This window comes from Crocodylus siamensis, chromosome 5 (genome assembly GCF_052110815.1).
Source record: "Crocodylus siamensis isolate JL-2025a chromosome 5, ASM5211081v1, whole genome shotgun sequence".
Lineage (NCBI taxonomy): Eukaryota > Metazoa > Chordata > Crocodylia > Crocodylidae > Crocodylus > Crocodylus siamensis.
The window spans coordinates 192337147-192350422 of NC_143399.1; the positions used below are offsets into that span (position 1 = coordinate 192337147).

Below are 13276 nucleotides of genomic sequence, written 5' to 3' on the forward strand. Positions count from 1 at the left end.
TTCTCTGGGTATCATATTTATATTTTTACAAAAGATAGCAGATAAAGTTTAGTTCAGGGTAAATGGTTTTCTCCATTACAATGATGGCTGCTTTTTCATTCATATTTTAATGAGGTTAGTATCTCTGAGACAGCTTTTTCGGGGTGGAGGCCCATGTCTCCGGTACAATTACAATAGGAGTTGCTTTATTGACAAGTACTATTCAAAATCTTCACAGTATAGAAAGAAAGGCTTTAGTTTTCCACCACTTGTCTAAATACTTATTGCTCTTTTACTATTAAAACACTTTTAAAAGGAGCACTTTTAACATTTGGGGAACCGCATGTTTAAGATATTTTTTGTTTAAATTTTAAAGTTCTATTAAAAGTTTCTTCTAATAAAATACGCTGTGTAAAAGACCAGAAAAATGCTGATTATATAGATATCTCATGTGTGTAAAAACCAAATCAACTATAGTATAGTTAATAGGGAGTGTGAATTTGATCTTGAACAAGCTAATAGTTAAATGAAAGTTAAAGTTATTTAGAGGTCACACTTCAGGTATAATTTTTTATTAAATTGAAAAAAATTAAAGGCAGTAGTTTTGAAGCAAAAGTCTCATAGCTATAATTTAATTGATCTTCTTTCTGTATATGCTGTCTCTAAAATGATTTTTTATAAAATATAAGGAGGTAACATACCATTATCTAAAGAATGGTTAAAATGCAAAAAAAAATCCAACATGGCACCTATATATGCTTCCTTTTGTGAATACAGCAAAATACATGATACACTGTATATAAATCAATGTGTAGGTTTAAACGGGTGGGGAAAATGCTTGAGAAAATACTTGTGTATTAATATAAAAGTAAATGCATATGGCAAAACTCCTTTCATAGAACTGTAGTTACATGCATTGGGAAGTTTGATTTTTTTTTTCCAAAGGCATATTTCAGAAGTATGTCCTAATGTGCAGGTGGTTGGTTTTCAGCATATCATAGCACCCTAATTGTTGTTTGTGCAGAAAGTTTCACACAGTTCACTCTGCGTTCTTATATTGCCACTCATGTGATGTATACCCTTGCTAAGCCACTCTTAGCTTTTCTGATTGGACAGAATACTATCGGGAGGAGGTGGGGGATGGGGGAGAGCAAGTTAGTATGTGACTGAATATTTGAATAACAGTTAGAATATAGACAGAGAAATCTTTTCCAGAAGTTAAAATATACAGCCTTGCTTGTATTAAGAAAACACTATAGGTCTTTCTTCTCTCTGTAAAGAAATGTATTTATTGTACCCATTAAAAATCCCCCTGTGAGTAAGCTGGCTTGTTTTATTGTCATGTAAGTAGGTTTAGAAGGGGGTATATGTGTGTGTTGGGTGGTGTGAATTCTATACTATAGCTTATTGCTATTGCAAGCTCAGATACATCCCTTATGTAACTCCACTGAACTTAATAGATGAGTTTGATGTTTGATGTATTATGTCAAATCCTTGTCCTTGGTACTGGGATTAATCCTTTTTTTAAATCTATACACTCAGATATCAAATACTTTTTTTGCATATTAGGGTACTTGGAGGGAAGTAGTCAGACCATATATAGGTGCCATGTTGGATTTTTTGCATTATCAGAAACGCTTGCTTTTAAAAGTGAATGTCCCACTGAAAAGAATAATTTTCCAAGCAAAATGCCGTTTATCTAAAGCCATCCTTACTGTAATATAGGCTGCTCAACTCTACAAATATACATTTTTGACTAAACATTTAAGTCTTCTCTCCTCCCACATATGCATTGTTTGACTCATGCCCTTTTTTGCTTTTCCCAGGTTTCATAAAAAGTAGATTCCACATCTAGAATGAAGTTGGGGGAGGGAAGGATTTCATAATAGGGCCTAGTTTAAGAAGGCAAAAAAAACCTCTAGGCTTTAATTTTAATTCTCCTGCCTTTATTTATCTGATTTGTGGCCAGATGGTGGTGAAGCAAGAAAACCCTTTGTGTAAATGAAGCACACATGTGAAAGTGCTTCTGTAATGTAATCATTGAGACCGGAAGGGTTCATACTGTGTCTGAAAAGAGACAATGGAGACTGGATATATCAACATAGCAGAAATCGAGTTCATTTGTGATTCAGTCCCTTTGACTATGGTTGTCATGAAAACTTCCTACTTTGATCAGCAGAGGGTGGAGAGAAAAATCTTCTAAAGGCCTAAGGATGCAGCACTGTTGTTTACTGTGCACTTGGCTTCAGTTCACGCCCCCTTCCGGAAGAAGCAACAGGGATAGGAGCATCTTGCACCTTGACCTGTCTAGACGGGAGAGAAGTTTTTTGTCCCGGTTACCAAGGGCGAGGGGTGCTCTTTGACCCCTGGAGCACTAGCTGTTGAGACTCTCACTAAGTATGTAGGTAGTGTCTAAATGTTTCTGCTGAATTCTTGCTTAATTCTGAAGGAAAGGGAATGGACAAAGACATGGACCAGCTGTTCGAAAATAAAGCTGAAATAGTAGAACCTGGGAGAAGTTAAATTTTGTAAGCTATTATTTTCTTCACAAAACCCCTGGGAGGTATTAAACAGCTGCATCTGAGTTGACGAACAGCAACTAAGACAGACCAACTGAAAGCAAGACTTTCTACAACTCTGCTTCAACTAAAGAAACTAAGTGACTCAAGCAAGAAATCCTGCATGCTTATGTCGAGAGAACATCAACTGTAGTCTGTTTATCTCCTGCGTGTTGTATGTCTTTTTTGAATGGCAATATGTTTGCAAATTAAAATATGGTAACTTCATTCTACAATTGTTTCAGCATAAAAGGGATGTTTTATGGGAACTTTAAATGTTTAATTTTTCAAAGTGTCACCTTAGCTTTAGCTGACATTTTTAATTATGTATGTAATAGAATATATGTCAACAATTATGCAGATTAAGAAACGTGCACTTGTTCTTTTTCTCTTTCTGTCTGTGATATGTCTGTCTAACACAATCTCTTAAAGGTATTTTCGGTTTTATTTATAATAAGGAAAAAAATCATTTTTCCCCTAATAGGTTCCTTTGGCAAAATCAGAGACCGTCTCAACAGAATTGTTGGAAAATATATGTGATAGATTGAATGGTAACCAACTGCAAGTGGATCCTCAAGCCCATTTCAAGAGATTTGCTCCTAGGAAAGATGAGAAAATCTCTGCAGATTTTTAAAAAATCTATTTTTATTCTGATGCTTACAAAGCTTTGAAGTTTGCGGTAAGCCAACATAACACATTGGTAACTATTTATTTTTAACTGTTAAAATGTTATTAGTATATGATAAAAGACTTCAAGTACTAAAGTTGGGAATATAACACATTGTTTTAATAACATTAATATATGCTAATATGCTCTGTATTGGCTTGTGCTTCAACTTAAGTGTTTTGAAAGGTAATAATGCAGTTTGTATTGTGTGTTAGTGTTATTTAGAACTCTATCTGGATCTGCTGAGTGTTTCATAAATATGAATAAAACATTTCGAGATGACACTTTAGTTGCAAAAGTTAACCATGGACTATGCTGTATGTTTACATGCTACAAATTTCCCAAACTAGAACAGTTCTAACTATGTTTTACTTCGGGAATTTTTAAAAGTGATTAAATATAAATGAGTGTTTTCTGTGCAGGAAATAAGTGAATTGTGGGGTTGGGTAAAAACCCAAATTAATACTAATGTAGTTTCAGATATTTATAGCCAGATTATGGAAGATGGTGTCATCTTTTTTCTTAGGCCTTGTTGAGTAGAGACAGATTTCTCTGAGCTAACTCAAGAATGCTAACAGAGCTGAGTTAAAAATGCTGAAGTGTGGTAGCTGGCTTAATGCCATTTTTTTCTTCATAAATATGCTTTGTGTATGCATTAAACATCTTCCTAACTTCAGGAAACACACTGTATAGAAAGGGGTGCATAAGATAATGAAATGGACAGTGGTTTGCTAGATCTGATTTTACATACAGTTCAATATTCAGCTTACCACAAAAGTAGTATCATGAGACTAGCAAACCCATGTAATAAAGCCATGTGTACATGAAGTGGCTTTAATTTTCACAAAAAGTAAAGAAAATAGCTCAGTTTTAGAGTAACTGAGCACTGCAAAATGTTGACATAAAGCAGCTTAATTTTACCGTTGATGTGGCACATTCTAATTTTTAGAGAAAGATAAAATATATATTTTTGTTGTGGATTTTATAACTTCCATATTTAAATCAGATTTTTCCTTAGTGCATTTTCTTTTAATTGCAATCCAGTTAATGGGATTTCTCCTAATTGTTTAGTAATTAACCTGTAGTGTGATGTTTTGGGGAGAATACGTCCTTCCTAATCTGCGCTCGAGATTCCCCAAAGATATTGTAGTTAATGCAGTACTTCAGTGCACAACCTTTCTTTAGGTACAGTCCACCGGCACTGTGCCTCACCAGCAGCACTGAATCATGTTCAAGATGTCAAAAATCCATTTTGTATCATTAAAGTGAATTACCAATAGCTTTTAAAAGGCTGAGTATATAATTTGGTATATAACTGTCAATCGTGGTGTCTTTTGCAAAGCCAAAGATGCATTAGTTTGGTCACAGAGCTTCATTTATTTGCACGTTGTAAAAACTAATGTAATAACACAAAATAGAGGGTTAGTTGATGGAAATTTCAAGCAACAATTCCATGACTCTAGTACCTTCTGTTGAAAGCTGTTCTTTCCAAAGTGAGTAAAATATGATCTTTAAGTGATTTCTTACCCTGGGAATGTATTTTTGAAAAGACAGCCAGGCTGGCCTTGAGTTAAACCTCAATATCTTGCATTGGCAATTCTCTGAAAAATTACACTCATCATTTTGTTGTATAAAACAGGAAGTGCAAATGAAAACAAGGTGGTTCTTTCGACTGTATTGCTACAGTTTGGGGTTAGCAGTCTTGTTTATTTTTAACAGCAGTAGAAAGGCACAGTATATATTTTTCATTTTTTTTTATTTTTCTAGTGTGAAAGTATCGTAGAAAAGTATGAAGATGAAATATTCTCACTTATCGCCCAGGAGGCAGACTATCTAGCTGACAAGCTGTGCAGTGAAAAATCAGGTACTGTGTCTGATGTAACATGTGCTCTCTCTACAGCATTTTTTTCAAACCTAGTGTACTGCTTTGGTGCAACAAACCACTTTGGAGGAGACGCGTTCAGTAGCTGAATAAGCAATGACATTGCACAACTTTTCAAAAAACTGGTTGTTTTAAAAGATTTTAATGTCTGCTTTTAATTTTTTCACACATTTTAACGTAACATAATTGTAGCGCTCCATATCCAGTGCAGTGTGTTCTCCTCCTAATGGAATGTGCTCAGCACTCTTTTCACTCTGCGTTTGCTTTGCCATCCTGTAGCAAGGAATGGAAAAAACCCTTCTGCAATACAACACAAAAGTTTTTTGGACTTCAGTAGTTAGTTCTAGCCTGCAAAGAAAAATAGGAGCAATAAATATATAGCTTAAAAACACCGGGGCATAAACTAGCTAAGACTCTTTACTGATGTCAGCGAGGAATTCTGCATAAAACTGCAGGAACACTATAGTCTATTAGAAAAGATAATGTATTTAAATACATTTGCTTTCTCATACAAACTGTATTGCTCTCAAATTGACTATTTTTTAAAAACTTGAACCAGTGGCAAAAGAAAATCCTGTATAAATGCCATTTGATTTTTTTTTTATTTAAAATATGAATACCTTTTATATACATTGGATTCTTTTCCAATGTGATTTTATTTTATAGAACCATTTTTAAATCCAAGAAGCCCATCATCTAATGTGCTTAGCACTGTTGGACCATCCCTTTTGGAAGTGCTCTCCTTAGTGATAGAATATGCATGAAAATATTGATCTTAGAATCAATACTTATAATATTGGTATGTGCTTTTGGAGGTTTCATGTTTTTATTATTTGCACTGTAAGAAGCACATACAGAAAGACTAGTAACATTGGTAGAAGTCGACTTGTTAGAAGTTTATAGAAATGAGTATCTATCCATCTATCTATGTTTGCTTGTGTCAGAATATCCTGTAACATCTGCAAAAAAGTACAGTCTAGGAGACTGGAAATCTATTCTACAGGCTCAAGTTTTCTTTGCCAGCTATGCAGAAAGTTTTGATTTTCTTTTATAGCTTTAGATGTAGTTACTGAGCTAAATTTGATCTTATTAATATTGTAGATGAAGAGACTAGCATTAATAATTCTCAAAACGCTAGTACTTCTCCAAAATGCATGGTATTATATTTTAGGCTGTAGTTTTTAAAGAAAAAGTTCTCTGGCCATTCATAGATGAAAAGTAAAGATATGTATAGGATGATGTAGAAAAATAATCATCAGCTGAATCCATTTTTCTCATAAACAAATTAGGAGTTGGGTAGGTTTCTTCACCTCATTGGCTATTGTCGTAATTCCCTGGAACCCTGCTGTAAAATAGTCTGCTGTTTTTAGCCCATTTAATAATACTGTAAAAATACTAGTCAAAGTTATGCTAAAATTTATGCTAAATCACCACCTATTGAAAACACTTTCCTGAATACGACACTCTAAAAAAGTCACTTTTGTTTTTTAAATTATTTTATTGGGTTTAGACTTACTTATTTACTCCTATTTTGGATGCATTTCTTCAGACATTGTCACTTCAATAATTTACAGCAGAAAAGATTTTCATGTTTGTGTCCCAGCCTTACTCACATGAGTATCCTCACTGAAGTAGGTAAGACTGCTTATGTGTAGGGGGTGAACAGGGCTGGGTCCTGCCTACCTGAAGAAATACAAAAAAATGCTTTGCAAAAGAAAGAAACTTGAGTATTCTTTCCTCTAACCAGGAGTTGATACAGATGAATACGGTGTCATTTAATAAGGAAAACAATGTAAATGTTTGTAGTTTCAGACTCGAGAACCTACAATGATAATAGTCATTGATAAAAAATCCTAGTATCTAGTGACGAAATGCAGTTATATAAATTAATCTACCGCTCTATACATCATCTCACTTTACAAGTAACAAAATTGTGTGAAAGGTAAACATAACATAAGATAAGTAACTTAAAAACCCCCCACTCTGCTCAACTTTAACAACTAAATGTAACAATCTGTAGTAGGGAATAAAAAGAGATGTAGTAAACTGCAATGAAAAATTTAGAGGAAAAAGTCTCCCTAATTAATATAGCATGGATAATACTGCAATATCTGAATGGCAGGAAAAAACGCTGCTTGGATTTTTCCATGGAATTTGGCATCCAACTCTGTGGTAATGGAAACTGTGATTTGCTGAAATTGTGTGAAGATACGTGCAGGGATTGTGGATTTATACGTATCTTACAAAAGATACAGCTCTTAAACTTTAAAGCCATACTATCAATTCTTATCTATCTTAACAGTGTAAAATGTCATTACTATGTTAAACTAAAGCGATACTATAGACTTATCATCCTACTGTCACCTATTGGCTCTTTATTCATAGTTGTACATATGAATTCAAAATACCATATAATACTTCTGTCAAAATTACCATATTAACTGGCCCAAATGACTATATATAAAGACTTGCCATGGGACAATTTCGGATTTTAGCACTAACAATTTTATCTTAAAGTAAAATTAAAATAGTTATTGGTTTTGTTCACTTAATTTAATTTAATTCTGTTTCACAAAGAAAAATATATGAATTTGACTTACTCTTGTGACCTGTGACAAGCTTTCTAGTATTGTTTTGAGCAAATAGGTCCCTTTTGTAGTATACTAAAGTAAAATATTAAAGAGTTTCGTATCCTTTCTGTGAAGAAAGATGACACTAATGGGAGTCCCATGCACATTTTAAAAAGCAGCTCTACCCACAAGACATGTTTAGTTCTGTCCTTAAGTTGCAACATTCCTTCAGACTGTACATGTGCATTTACAATAGTCATGTTTCTTGTTTGATTAAAAGACTGGGAAACTTCAGTGAAGTTTTTTTTTAAATGATCAAACTGATATTTCCAAGGACAGAATGGTTTACTGTCATGTATTCTTTGATCACGTAGACAGTCTCTTTATTTAACCGGGAGTCCTAAACTGCTGATTTACACCTTTGTATCTACAATTTTTTACCTGTCAAAAATCTAGGAGTTACATCTCAAACAGGCTACTATCTTTTTGGCTTTAAACAAGGAGTTCAAATTTCTAGTTTGACCAATGAAAGCATAAAGCGTTGGTTTAAGTCTAGATACAACTAGATGCTGGATAAAAGTTTTCATTTTTTATTTCTGGACTTTTTGTTTTACAAAGATACAATTGTGGAACACTGACATGTCACTGGTTTCTCAGTCATATTCTTTTTGTGGAGTTATGATAGAAATTCATTTAGACCAATAAGACGGAAGAAACCAGCCAGCAAAGGATGATATTAATGTATAGACTAGTGCCAGTTGATTTGTCACTGGAAAACAATACAATATTGTATCTTTTGCTAACAGTGAAAGCTATAATTAAAGTAACACTGAGACTCCTATTACTCTTTACATGCTCATAACTCTGAAAAATTATTCTTTTGGCTAAAATATCCCCATCTTGGTCTCATCCCAAAGGTGACTTGAGTCATACAGTTACTTATTTGCTTATTTTGAAAGTTTGAGCTTAGGCTAGTTGCCAATTTTTTTTGGTATGCAAGACTGAAAAAATGCCTTCTACTGTAAATAGATGTATAAGCCTTTTTTCTGCACATGTCTAACACACACAGCTATGTTTTGCAAGTTGATACTTTCCAGGTGGTTAGTCCCCACCAAGGACTGCTCTCCAGGATCATTTACTAAAACTAAAAGATATAACAGTCATAAACAACTAACTACATGTTTTCTATATGTGCAGCATGTTACATTTCCAAAAAGTTTAATATATATGATACCATCTACAAGATTATGGGATAAAAGAAAGACATCAGGTAGGTTGTATGTGGTCTTCATGTCCATTCTACTGTACAGTTCTGTCATTTCATACGTCTTTCACTCCGTAGATGCAGAGGTACAGAGTAAACCCAGAGATTAGCGCAGTCAGCCCCTCTCCTGTAATGGGCTGTGTTGGTTCACAATTTGGTGAGACTTTAGAGGGATGGAAGGGTCCATGCCTCCAAATGTCTTGACAGAATTAGGGCCACAACCCCCTTCTTTTAAAAAAGTCAGTTTATTAAAGAAAATCTTATTTTGAATTTAATGTTCAAGTTACAGTTAAACACTATGAAGTCGAGCAACAGCAATGTCAAATATCACACGAACCAGAATTTATCAAATTGCATATATGGAATATTTTTGCATTACTGGTAATATTCCAGAATGTACCTTTAATGGGGCCCGTTCTACCATGTGAGATCCACGTGTAGCTCCGACTGTGGCAGTAAGAACGAGGAAGTATCTGAGGAAAAGACTGGAATCTGTTTGTGCAAGTGCACTTGTCACTGGCCACGTCCTGACTTCAGAGGGCTTTAATATGTATTTTTGTGTAAACTCTATGTGTGACTTTTTGTGATGGATAATAATTAAATAATCTGCATTGAATAGCTCTTAATGGGATAATGATTCAATTAAAAAGAGCCCTTAGATAATTTTGTAGAGTCTTAAATGTTTTACTAGGATGTCACATCACACCTTACTGCACAAATCTTATTTATTCATATTATTTAAGGAGGGGATCTAGTCCCTAAAATGCTTTAGCTAAACAAATCTGAATTTAAGATTCAAAGATGGGAAGTGTTATGGTACATTATGGTATTTTTTTAAAGGTCTGGTTGTTCTGTTGAATGCATAATCAGCGGCCAGGAAAAAAGACCATCTGGGTATCCAAGTGTTATGCTTTAACACTTGCCACTAGTTATTTGGGTAGAAAGTATTTTAAGATACTAAGTAATTTTAATCCTGGAAGCTTCAGTGGTGGAGGTGTTCTGCAAAAAACTTAGCTATTCTTCTCATTAATAAATTATACCTTTACTTTAAAATGTATATACATTAAACAACATGTACCCATGCAAATCATTAGTAACGAGCTACATTTTTTCCTTAGGTCTTTGCAAAGAACCTGCTACTTATATTGAGCTATAGAAATGATAAACTACTTAGATTACAGAGTAAAGTAAGATGACAATCACAAACATTCTTCCTGTGTAATCAAATATTGATGTTCTGTCTTTCTTGCCCCTGTAAAGCCTTCTATTTTTTTATTATTGTTACATTTTTAAATGTTCATGGGCTCCTTATTACTTTGGATGGTTTACTTTTCAATATTTAAGCTAAGGTCTGCATGATTTTGTAAGGACCCTTGGTTTAACAGGCAATTCATATTCACTCTTGTGTCTATACGTAACATTTATGATATCCCAAGATACTCTATCATTTGTGCTGATTTTCACAAATTCAAAGTCTGGTTGTAAAAGAATTTACTCTTTGACTGTTAAGAATTCCTGCTTAACAGAAGCCATTTTAGTAAACTCGTTAGTGCTACTGTGCTTCTCTCCTTTGTTTTAACGAATGGTTGATCCCTATGTATTTTTGACTACTTTCAAAATAGTTTAGAGTAATTGCTAGCCTTCTTTTCCCCCTATTGATGAAAGTGGAAAACTTCCAAACATTTATTCTTTTATAAATTATATAACTTAATGAAGTTTGTATAGTTTCTTTGAAGCACCTTTCCCATAAAATTTCCATGCAAATTTTGGAACTTATGCACAACAAAACGTTGAATAGAGAAATATTTTATCATGTATCAGAGCACTGTTGAACCATGCTGTAAATGTTCATGAAGTCTGCAATCAACAGTTATAACAAAACAGTATCTTAAATAGCAATAATAGTGCAATGACTTTCTTTAATGGAAACTATTAATGCAGAAATACCAAAGTGTCCATCCCATACTTTACATGGGTATGGTATATCTGGCCATTTGCTTTTAGGGCAAACTATTGATTTAATAGCAGAAAGTTTTTCTCAGTAGTTTATAATTTTTTTCCTAAAGAGTAGCTATTAAATATATTAGTAGTCTAGCTATCAACAATGTTCATTTTCTAGAAAAAGTCTGTTAAAACGAGTTCGTCTGTGACTATCAAATATACATAGATTTATTTTGCACTCATTCTTTGTGCAGAACACACATAGATGTAACTGGAGTTGTGTGGAGTATGCTCCATAGCATGTAAAATAAGAATTTTGGCTGCGTCTCAGTATTGTGAAAGACTTGTATTGCTTAGTTGGATTGGTAGGTAATCAGGATAGCGCATTCAAAACATTATAAAAATTCAGTAAAATGTTTAGAGGAAAAAACAAGATTGTTTTAATCTAAAAAGAGTTCTTAAAAATTTGTTGCAAATTGACTGACCTATGAATATATAAACAGACATTCAGTATTATGCATAATAACTAAAACGTATCTGGGAATGTATGAACAAATGTCTCCTAAAATTATTTATAAATGTTTTAATTTAGAAAATCAAGTACTTAAGCCATGGCGCAGAATTCTTAGCTGATGTAAATTCTCAGAGCGTCACTGAAGCCAGCATAGCAGTGCCAGTTTACCTCTGCTGGACATCTGACCCTGCAAGTTTATTTCACAGGGTTTTGTTGTAGGGTCCTTAATATTTGTAGAAGTTGTTTTGTTGTTTCTCTAATGTGGAATATTTTTTGAAATCTCCTTTTGCCAATTCAATATTATAGAACAGTTTAGAATATGTTACAATTTGAAAGTAGCACAGCAATTGTACTAGGTAGAATGGAAAATAGCTTCCATAGTGAAAGAACATTTTCCTCAGTTTTCAGTAATATACCTGAACTATAAACATACATATTAATATTCCATGTAGAACAAAGAAATGGTACATTAACTTTAAAACTATTTTAAAAACTTTAAACTACATCTGTATTTCATTAGTCATTGAAAGTGTAAAACTGATCAGCTTTTACCAAGCTGAGGACTTCAGTAGTGATCTGAAAAAAAGGGTTGCTTTCCAAATGCTTTGACTATGAATTATGAACAGATGAGTTTTCTGTTGGCTTTACTTAGATACATATAGCAAGAAAAAGTCTCCTTATCTTTGTTTGAATGTGAAAGTAAATTGAAAATATCAGATTCCTCTCTTGCTTTCATGTTGCCCAATTTTGTTGATTTGGGTAGAATTTAGTCCAAAGTTTATAATGTTTTTAGTCTATGAATGTGTTACAATAAAAGGACACAGTCAACTTGAAGTCTAGTCAATTAAGAAAACAGACAAAGGTGGATTCAATTAATACAACTGACGGATCCTGACATTGGTATAGGGTATCATATCACAATTTTTTTAATCTTATTTTGTATTTATTTTTTTAAAATGTATTTTCTCTCCCCTGTTACCATAGGAAGGATTTATAACCACATCAGAGAAAAGTAACCAACTTCTAGGGAAACAAGGCAACTGTCTACAAACAAAATGCTCTCAAACACCCAAAGTAAACACCTAAGTGGCTAGAAAGAAGAATATATCCTTCAACCCTTTTTCATTTCTAGTAATCTTTTATGTTGTCTGTAGCAGTACTCAGTAAATATTTTCAGACAGATATGTTTTTTTAAGTGCCCCTTTAAAATATTGATACTGTCTTATACTTTGCTGGATAAGCTCTGGGAATCATTCATGATACTGCTGTGTACAGGATATGAAGGAAATTCTGACTACCTGTCTGCTGGTTTCTATGCATCCAGGGTTATGTGCTGTCCTCAATCCATGTGTACAGCCGCTGAGGTCAGTGCTATTTCTGCTGAAGTTAGACTGCAATGCCAGAATATGGGCCTTCGATATTAAACTGTTATCATGAGCATATCTCTACATATGTGCGCAGTCTTTTTTCTACATACGTGCTCAGTCTTTTTTTGGATTTCAAAGTGCAGACAATATTGGACGATTATCATATTTATTCCTTATCACACTGGTGATTAAACATGGACCAGATTCATTACCGCATCAAAGCAGGTTTATGTCAGTGTTACTGCAATGACGCAGTGTTAGACCACACCCGAGACTCAGTATAGCCACCCTGGAAAAGACGGTAAAGCAAATTATCATTTTAGTATCATAATGCCCTTAAAAATCTTTGAGCTTCTCTGTAGCACACACTAATTTATTGTTCACTGAGAAATGTCATATCTAATAAAGCTGCATCCTTTCTAAATTATAAATGTTATCTTTTATAAATTAGCAGACTATAAAGTCATCCTAGCTGTACTTGAGCCCATCAGTAGAGGCTCAAGCAGTTATATATACGCTTACTATGGTAGCTGA

At 33.8% G+C, this 13276-nt stretch overlaps 1 protein-coding gene across 1 annotated transcript; it reads left to right on the forward strand.

Moving 5' to 3' along the window:
• The first annotated feature begins 2649 nt into the window (after nucleotides 1-2649).
• On the forward strand, nucleotides 2650-12930 carry CNPY1 (canopy FGF signaling regulator 1). The gene is given in 5 exon segments (XM_090049909.1): nucleotides 2650-2756; nucleotides 3022-3216; nucleotides 4972-5068; nucleotides 8854-8926; nucleotides 12360-12930. Coding segments are annotated over 4 exon segments (354 nt in total). The 5' UTR covers nucleotides 2650-2753; the 3' UTR covers nucleotides 8913-8926; nucleotides 12360-12930.
• Nucleotides 12931-13276: the final 346 nt, after the last annotated feature.